The sequence below is a fragment of the Corvus brachyrhynchos genome, unplaced genomic scaffold (assembly GCF_000691975.1).
Source record: "Corvus brachyrhynchos isolate BGI_N302 unplaced genomic scaffold, ASM69197v1 scaffold1002, whole genome shotgun sequence".
Classification (NCBI taxonomy): domain Eukaryota; kingdom Metazoa; phylum Chordata; class Aves; order Passeriformes; family Corvidae; genus Corvus; species Corvus brachyrhynchos.
In genome coordinates, this window is record NW_008236758.1 from 277049 (window position 1) to 287077 (window position 10029).

The 10029-nt window shown below is 39.9% G+C and overlaps 1 protein-coding gene across 8 annotated transcripts in view; it reads left to right on the forward strand.

Annotated features, from left to right (window-relative positions):
* The window catches only part of AMPH (amphiphysin), a 135053-nt gene extending 127281 nt beyond the window's left edge, over positions 1-7772 (forward strand). For all 8 annotated transcript variants that reach the window (XM_017727065.1, XM_017727063.1, XM_017727064.1 and 5 more), the window contains 4 exons: positions 1-80; positions 1370-1636; positions 3936-4037; positions 6610-7772. In XM_017727065.1, the coding sequence (XP_017582554.1) occupies positions 1-80; positions 1370-1636; positions 3936-4037; positions 6610-6717 (557 nt within the window). In that variant the 3' untranslated portion in view covers positions 6718-7772. The remainder of the gene's footprint in view (positions 81-1369; positions 1637-3935; positions 4038-6609) is intronic.
* The last annotated feature ends 2257 nt before the right edge of the window (positions 7773-10029 follow it).

Consider the following 10029-nt stretch of genomic DNA (forward strand, 5'->3'; position numbering starts at 1 on the left):
GAGCTGCCACCACTGAGCAGGAGGATGTTGCTGAAGGTGACAAACCTCAGGGAGAAGAAAAAGAGGCAGATGTGTCTCAGGTAACTCATGTCAGTGCATGGGAGAGTGTGTTAGGGGAAGCAGGACAGATTCAGCAGCCCGAGAGAGGCAAGACTACTGCAGCTCTGTGCCCCTAGGTTCAACCAGTACAGGTTCAACCAATAGCAAGGTTGATGTTCTCTTGGGACAGCCCTAGGAAGGTCTCACACAGGGTGTCCTTTCTTTTAAGTCCTTACTTTGGGTTGTGCCTGCCTTTGTGTCTCTGTACTCCCCCAGGCTTGTGGAGATGGGACTTGATGGCCCTATGATGGCTCCTGTGATGGCTCCTATGATGGCCCTGTGAGCAGCATGGACAGCATATTGTTTGGGTTGTCCCCCACTGTTGTCTCTCTGTGCCCCTCTGTGGAGATGACATTTATCACATAACATACCAGGGCTTTCTGGAGAAATAGGCAGAGAAACAATTGGATTTTTCTTGTATCTTGGCACCATGTCCTATCAACAGCATTACTTTGTTTCCTGTAAGTCATGGTGGTCAAGGCATGTATCCATATCTGGCCTGCTGCCTTTTCCTCTGCAACCTCTGAGAGCTGGTAAACACCTACTGGAGCAGACCCTGTAGCTGGGCAGCCAGTTACCACCTGTTGTCACTGCATATTCTATTTCATCTGTGCTCCAGGATAAGATGGTCTGGAAGAGGATCAATGAACATGTTTTTTTCAGGTTGGGTGCTCCAACCAGTTTTGTTAAATGCTTTTTTTACTGGGCTTCGTTACTGGTCAGATGCTACTTAGATTTTTTTGCTCTCTCTGCTCCCAGTTACATTGCTGTAAATCAGAAGAAATCCCTTCAGTCAAAGAAATAGGTCATATTTCCTTCTTTCGTCACTTTCTATCGGTGTTATCCTGCTGACTTGAATTTCCAAATAAAAACAGCACAGTGACTACTGGAACTAGTGGCTTCATTCAAACCTGCTGAAACTAAAGAGCAGAGGAAAAAGGTTAATTTCCAGGAACACTGAGAATGAAGCCCAAGCTACCTACAGAGAATTTTCATTATTTAGTGTAATAATGTGTAAAGTAGGTTTAGGAGGAGTAAGGGGAGTACTGATAACAGGGAAGGGATTATTCCTTGACATTCTTGCACAAATACTGTTTTCTGTCTTAAGAATTCATGGTAGAGAAAAAAGAAATTCTAATCACCATATATGCCATATGCAATAGACAAACAATAGTGTTTTCCTGCTTGAAATAAAGTACTAAATAGTTTTGCATTTCTTTTCGGGGGGTGGGGGGATTGTTGGTTTGTTTTTTGGGGTTTTTTTCCCCAGGAAAAGGTCAGCAGCATCCCTTCAGTAGTAATAGAGCCAGCATCAAACAACGAGGGGGAGGGAGAAGAACATGAAGTCATCATGAATGAACCCAAAGATGGCACAACAGAGATGGACGCTCAGATCACTGACACTTCTCTCAGTGAAACTTCCCAAGCTGGAAATGATCAGAAACCTGCTGAAGAAATCCAGGCTGTACTTTCTCAGGATCAGCCTGTACTAGCAGAGGATGCAGCTTCAGCAATGCCACCTGGTTTTCTCTATAAGGTCTGCTTCTCCATTCTTCTTTTAGATATCCCTAGCTTCTGTGGGTGTGTCTTGTCTGCACATGTAGTGTCATGATTTCTTGAGGCCAAAGGATTCTTAGTTTATCAACCACATGCACACACGAATACATGCAACTACAACTGTAATGTTATATTGTTGCTTCATAAATGAAGTCTGAGAAGATACATTTTCTGCATGCTTCTTGCTGTGCATATCCTTATGTAGCCATAAGATTCACTGAAGTACAAGAACCCTTGAATCTCACCAAATGACTGCTGAAAATTAATATATTAATAAGACTGCAGTGCCACATAGTTAATCAGGAATATTGTTGATATATGCTAAAGATATACCTGATATGCTAACAATATATTTGATCTCTAAGGTCCCTTGCAAACCCAAACCATTCTGTGATTCTATGATCATTAAAAAAATGGCATTTTTCTGGCCTGAGAATCTATAGTGGAAGTACTGATTCTATTGAAACCCATGGCTACAATTCATGGTAATGAAGCCAAAATGTCATCCAGTAACTTTAGTAATAATATAAACTATTAAGGTAATCAAACAGAAAAGTTTAATGAGGCATAAGAGAAATTCTTTCCTTGGCTGGAAAAACCCCAAGGGTTTCCTGGTTTACAAGGTTCTTTGAAAATACTTTTCGCTTAGAATCACTGAGCAGTAGAAAAGCTCCTTGAGGATGGATGAACTTTACATGCTTCGTATTATAATTTGCAAAGCTCAGACTAATTAGTCCCATAGTACTCTCTAAGTATGCCATTCTTTTTGGTCTATTCTCATTGCTCAGTATTTTCTGCAAACTCTGTGGATAACAGTAAAGGTATCATGCAACTCAGACATGCTGACATAGTTCATCTTTTGTTTTTCATCACACTCCCTTGGGTCAGACATAGAGAAGGAGAAGCAGAATATATGCTTGCCATCTGGTTCTCAATGCCTCTTTTTTTCATAATTGCAGTGTTATTGTGGCACTGTCTGTGCTTTGAGAAAATTAGACTAGCTATCTTTTAAGGCGATAAAACCATTTTCTTAAAATGGTCTGTTCACAATGACATACTGATCTTGCCAATGTTTTAATAATAACTCATTTGAAAGGCAGATGATGTTGGCATACCCATCTGCTGGTAAGTGGGAGCTCCTTCCAGGGCAACCACTAAGTAGGGTTCCCATTACTCACCTCTTTGATCACCTGTTGCAATGGGTGCTATATGACTGACTCAAATTTTTATGGATGTTCACAGGAAGAGTAGTACAGCAGTGGGCACAACAAGAGAATGAGAGAATCTGAAGTTCCTGAATTCCTTTCTCAATTTTATTTGTAAAATCCTGCTACCCCTCTCTCAGATCTCATAATGATAATGGGGAATGAAAGGAAGTTCCTTACATGGGAGGAATAATGGTTGGCTGTCCTTGTCCAAGAGGCAGGACTTGTGGGATGTTGCAGTATCATCTGTCCTTGAGATCTTGTAATCTTGGGAAAGGATCTTAAGTTTCCTTTGATAGTCCCAGGAAAGGAAACTATCCTTAAGTTGTCCCTGCTTCTAAGGAAATGTATAAAAACCTGACATGAATCAATGCCTTTTTTATCAATTTATGCCAGATCTAAGGAGGTGATTCTGTTCTTGTGAGATCCCACCTGGAGTGCTGCATACAGTTCGGGTGTCCCCAGCATAAGAAGGACATGGAATTGTTGGAGCAAATCCAGAGGAGGGCCACAAGGTTGATAAGAGGACTGGAGCTGTTCCCATACTAAGACAGGCTGAGAAAGCTGAGGCTGTTCCGCCTGGAGAAGAGAAGGTTGCATAGAGACCTCATGACAAACTTCCAGTATCTGAAGGGGACCTACAGGGAAGCCCGAGAGGGACTCTTCATCAGGAACTGTAGTGACAGGACAAGGAGCAATGGGTACAAATTGAAAGAGGAGAAATTTGAGTTAGATATTAGGAAGAAATTTTTACTGTGAGTGTGGTGAGACACTGGAACAGGTTGCCCAGGGAGGTTGTGGATGCCCCAGCCCTGGCAGTGTTCAAAGCCAGGTTGGATAAGGCCTTGAACAGCCTGGTGTAGGGGAAAGTGTCCCTGCCCATGGCAGGGGAGGTTGGAAATAGATGATCTTTAGGGTCCATTACAACCTGTTAGCATTCCATGATTCTACAATAATTTGAATGTACCTATCTATAAAGGTGAACTTTTTTTCAGTCAAGATTTAACAGATAATTTTGTTGATAAAATGTCTTCATTTAGATCACATCTATATGTGTGGTGTTATTTTCTTTAGGTTGAAGTTCTACATGATTTTGAGGCAGCTAACAGCGATGAGCTTAATTTAAAACGAGGGGATATTGTACTAGTGATTCCTTCTGAGACCACAGCTGATCAGGTAAAAACATGTGGTTCTTGCTTTTGTTGACATTTTTCTTTGTCTCAACTTTTTTTCTCACAGATTATAGTTAATGGGAATATGTATTGATAATGACGTTACTGTAAGAAAACACAAAAGATTTTAATTATGCCTTTGTACTTAGTTTCATTTGAGACTAAATGACACCATTGACTACACCTAAAGTCACAGATAGATGTTATTAGCAGGATCTAATGACCTCAGCATATTTTTAGGGGGTTTTTTGTGCTACATTGTAGTGGATTTTATACTGACCCACAGGTACACAAAGACTTCATGCAGCGGATGACATACAAACTCTGTGTTACACTGTTCTGTATCATCTTGTCTTAATATTACAGTAGAATTGATTACGTGCTCCCTTAATGTTCAGAGTTTTTACGTGTGGATTTGTTGAAATAATGCAAATTCACCTACAGAGAGCACTGAGAATGCAAACAAATTGTGGTGTTCTATAGCCTAAAGGTATAGAAATGCTGCTTTGTGTTAGGTGCTTCTGGTAAAGATAACCGTGCCCCTCAGAAGCCTGAACCTGAATTAAACAACAGTTTAATTTCATTTGAGGCATCTAATTTTGTACTAACATTGCATTTCAGGTGATTTTTTAAACAATTATATTTCGTATGTTAAACTGAATTGCAGTGAAGTGTGTTGATTTTTGTCGCTGCTTTAAAAGAGAAGACTGTACTGTAGCCTATTAGCACCAGCCACCCCGTGGGCATCTGTTGGTGCCTGTAGTGTTGGTAAGAAGTCTCCCAATTCATTTGGAGGTTGAGAGGTGGGGGACTGGATCCTGCCTGATCAGGTAGCTGAGAGCACTACTCTGAATGAAGAATATCTCTTAAAACAGGCCTAAATACTAATGCTCTAAGCACATATGAGTCCTGAGAACTGTTCGAAATTGTTTTGCTGATTGATGCTGTTCAAGGGTAGATAATTATCAGTTCTCTCAGCTGAGCTTTCTTCTAATTCAAAATATGAATACTTGGCTTTCCTGAGTGGGTTTTTTTTTACTTAATTCAGAACAAAATATTTATACTACAGCAGGTACATAGCTCTTTTTATAAGGATGAAGTCTATTACCCCTACTCAAATTATGCCGTCTTACCTCATGGGCAGTTCAAGTGATTTTATTGTCAATGTTTGCAGAATAGCACACTGCTCTAAGGATAGCAAAATATGCTCTCTGACTTTAGTCTGTTTTTGCTATGATATTAGGTGTTAAATACATGATAATTGGTGAGTCCATGAAGTATAATTCTTCTTCTGGTGTGCGTTGAAATTCCCATTAGCATTAATTGAAGTAAATTGTGTGCAGGGATGGAGAAAATAAACCTTTATGTATTCATGTTTCTGAAGCCATTCTGTTCATATCTTTATTGCACATTATGTATTTCCCCCTCATGTTTAATGTCACCATAAAACTCAATACTTTAGTCTTTTGCCAGGTACTTAGTTGATTTATATAGCGACTTATCTTTGTTATACTTTATTCTCCTTCAGAAGAGACCTGTCTAAAGCTGTAATTCTAATACACCTGGTAACATCAACCTCCATTTGAAGCAAACCAGTCCCACCCAGTGGCTTTTTCCATTAGTCTTGTGTTGAAGTTATTATCCAGTAAAACTGTGTATTCCTTTCTACAGTCTATGCTGCCTGTGCTAGAGAGCTGCAGTTCCTCTATCTCTCAGATATTCCACATGCTTCAAAACGTCCTCACTTAAACGTACCCAGCCACTATCATAGATAAGCTGGATCTGCTTTAACAATGGTTATTTGGGGCAGACAGCCCCCACCAGCACATGCAGCCACCCCGTAATCATGACTCGATGGTGTATGTGATGATCTGTTGAAGCTATTCTATCTCCATGTGTACTGTCCGTGCAATAATAATATGGCAGCATTAGTAGTTCTGTTTGTCATGGCTTTGCTCCAGTTCCTTTTCTTTAAAGGAAAAAGATAGGGAGTTTCTTAGTTAGTGAGATGAGAGTAGATTGGTCATTTTTAAAAATACCAAAATGATTTTACTACAGGTAGAATTTATCACACTTAAGAGAACCCAGTACCTCCCAATAGGAAATTTCTCTTTTGGTTGCTTGGACTGCTGGTGATTTGTTAATATTTTGCTTGTCAAGTTCTGGTTTAGGTTTCCAGGAGTTTTTTGAAAAATAATTGCATGTTTTCTATAGATAGTAACTCCTGAAATTGCAAGAACTGTTCTTTCTTCTGACTGTTGATACAAGAATGAGAGAAAAAATATCATAGGGGAAAAAATTAAGATTCAGAACTGTTCTTCCCTCATCTGTAGTATTAAGTTCAGCCAGGAGGTAGATGGGCCAAAGGCTGTATTGTGTGCTTGCAGTCACTTGGTCTCACATAATCGTGGTCTGGCAGTACAGAGAAAATGGTCTGTGCAAAATTAGAGGCTGCTCTTTAACCAAATCACCAAATCTTTTGGCCATGTTACTCTGAAACATCTTCAGGTCTGAAGATCATAGTGAGGAAGAGGGGGACACCTGAAATTTAAGAGACTCTGTCTTTTTCTTTGCAGGAGGCTGGCTGGTTGACTGGCATTAAGGAATCCGAGTGGCTTCAGTACAGAGATGCAAATAGTTATAAAGGACTTTTCCCAGAGAACTTCACACGCCATCTGGAGTAGTTCTCCCAGGCAGACAAATGTAGTATGAAGCTCAGTCAGTAGGTTTTTAACCTCTTTGAAACACAGGAGCCCATCTTTTTGTAGTTTAATGGTTTACAGAGTGGTGCCAGACAAAGCTAGTTGAAACATATCAAATGAGCATGAATGCAAACAGTAAAAATGTAATTTCTGGAGCAGTACATGGGGAAAAAAATCAGATAAAAATGAAATGTCCTTATTTGTTCACGAGTATGTGGCAACAGGTTTGTTTGTGCTTTGTCAGAGCTATGGTGATCCTGTATTTGATCCTTTCCCATGAAATCTGAAATTAGCTTCCTCAATACCAAAACCTTAACTTCTCTGCACTAAGTGTATTGTATTCCTTTGCACTGCAGAAGATTTAATTAATAATCCTGTAGTTATGAGGTCAAACTATTATAAGTTTCATGTGTTTAAAAGATAGTTAACTTCTGCAACGTTTTCCAATGTTATTTTTGGACATGTATAATATATATACACAAGAACTTATATGTGTATATATAAGTGCATATGGCTATATATGCATTTTCACAAGTTCATTGTAGTTATTTGGCTGTGTAGTATCATCCAGTACATGCATTGCTCTTTCACTGTCTGGCATTACAGGAAACAGTTTTGTTCAAAGCAAAACTAGCTGCTCCATTGCCAAAACATGATACAGTATCTGTGTTTGTAATGTGAAATTTTCATTCTTAGATGATGAATAACATCATGTTCAAAGCCGCTAACCTTTGAGAAGGCATGGCTCGGTCTCCTCTTCCAGCTGCAGTAGTTACAATGAGATAACCTGGAGGCAGAGTTGTTATGATGCTAATCTTCACTTTTTTATTTAATTGGCTGAATACATTTTCAAAAAGAAACAGAACTGATCTCTGAGAATAAATAAACACAATATATTTTCACTATATGTATTTATGCAGCATACCTTCACAGAACCTTTTAAAGTAAGATGTAGAATGTATCCTGTATCAAAAAGTCATCTGTAACTTATGTTTTCCAGTGCTGTGTCATTAAAAATAAACCTTTGGTCCAAAGAAGTTTCTTCTGTGGTGCTTTTGAAGTTTTGTAAGAAGTCCATTTAATTTATACATTGTATTATATAATCTAATCTTAATTTAATACCTCTTTTTCCAAAGGAGTAAAGCATAACCAGGTGCAACATCTAAATTCTTGCTTTCAACCCTAGTTGTGGCAAGAATTCCAAAAGGTCTGAACCCCAGCTCATCATGTCTCTCTGCTGCTCTTCCTGTTCCCGACTGACCTCCAGCTAATATCTGTCCACTGAGGAAGGGAGCTTGTTTGTCTTTAAGCACCACTCAGCTGAAGATCTCTACCTCTTAGTAATATTTCACTTGTACACTTATTTCGTGTAGAAAATAAGTTCTCCACAGATCTGCTCCATTGTGTTTGCTGAGGCATGGGAGCTGCAAATATTTAGGAACATCTATCTTTTCCTAGGAATTCAGTTATTTTTCATTATATGTTGGTCACCTTCTATGCAAACAATATCTGTTTCCCCTCTATTTTTATTTTGCTAAATTTCAGTTGAAGAAATAGGGGATTTATGCCTCTTGAAGAAGAGGAGAGTTGATTTTTCTGTTTTTCAGGCTCTCTCTCAGTAGGTTTCAAAGGCAAGTCCAATGATAGCTATGTTTTGTGAAGAAGCTCAACTGTGATAACTGGGAATTTGGATTTGAAATATCCAGTGAGTCTAAGCAGGTTACAGGAAAGCTCTCTGGTTTTCTGTTCATTCCTTCAACAGGTTTGATCTAAGGGCCAAGAATGTCTCCAAGGTCAAAACTTGCGTTTGGTTTTCTTGTTACAATAAATTCCAGACTCCAGTACACCATTTTGAGGTGATCATAATAACCTATTACACTTGGTTTACAGTGATACTCGTGATAACCTTCAGGCCAGTTTCTTGCTTAACTGAATCTCAACACTTGCATTTCACTAATACCTGCTCTACATATCACTGGAAAAGCCCAGCACTGGACAATGGCACTTCAGTTTCCCTGTGGCACCTTTTTGAAAGGGACCTGCTATCAAGTGAGACCATTATGTGTGACAGTCCTAACCCTAAGGACACTATGATCAGCCCAAAGCATTACTATGATCAGCCAAAAGTATTCTTTCACCAGGTGTCAATTGTGTGCAGTTACTATTATTCGGCCCTCTTGGTTTTAGAAGTATCCACATCAAAGTCAAACACCCTTGGTCTTGATTCTTCTAATCTCCTTGGTACAGCGCAATGTGCCAGATTCGCAGAGGGTTTTGAAGTACACTTGAGGTTGTACATAGATAGGAAAGGTCTCTGGTCTGCAGCAAAGAGCTTTCATGTTACTGTTATTATTTGTTGGCAACAAGATGTGCTGGTAATTTCCCAAAAGCCATGCAATTGCTCATGATGTGTCATTTAAATGCTGCAGGTTAATGTGTATAAGGCATACCATTCTGACATCGGGTATGTCTTCACATTTCACACACACACCCCAGAGCCACAAAGCAAGTATCTCACAGAAAGGATGAGGAAAATCATTGTCTTTAAAATTCTTTGCCCATGGAGAGAGAAGCCCACCCTGGAGCAGCCTGTCCTTAAAGGACTGCACCCCATGGAAGAGTGACGCATGCTGCAGCAGTTCAGGGAGGACTGCTCCCTGTGGGATGGGCTCACATGGCAGCAGTTCTCAGGGAGTTGCTGCTCATGAGACGGACTCTCACTGGAGAAGTTCATGGAGAAGTGTCTCCTGTAGGAGGGATCCCATGGAGGAGCAGGGGAACTACTCCCTGTGTAGCAGGAGAAACCACAGGTGATGAACTGACCATAACCCCCATTCCCTGTCTCCCTGCCCCACTGGGGAAGGAGGTAGAGTGGAGAACGAGGGAGGGTAGGGGGAAGGTATTGTTAAGGTTTTATTTTTCTTCTCATTATCACGCTCTGATTTTATTTAGTAATAAATTTAATTCAAATGTCTAAGTTGAACCTGCTTTGTCCATGGCCATATTTAGTGAGTGATCTCTCCCTGGTCATTATCGCAATATGAGATAAATTTGTTAAATTTTGTTAAATTTTTTTGTTAAATTTTCTCTCCCCTGTCCAGTTTGTGGAGGGGAGTGAGAGAGTGGCTTTGGTGGGTGCCTGGCATCCAGCCAGCCTCCACTACACAGGGTCATGCAAAATTCTCTGAGTGGCTAAAATCTGACAGACCTGTCATGGTTCTGTAATTCCCAAGGTATTATAGAGATATTCCACTAAAGTGGAAGTTGTCCATAGAATTCAGAACCCTGCATTTT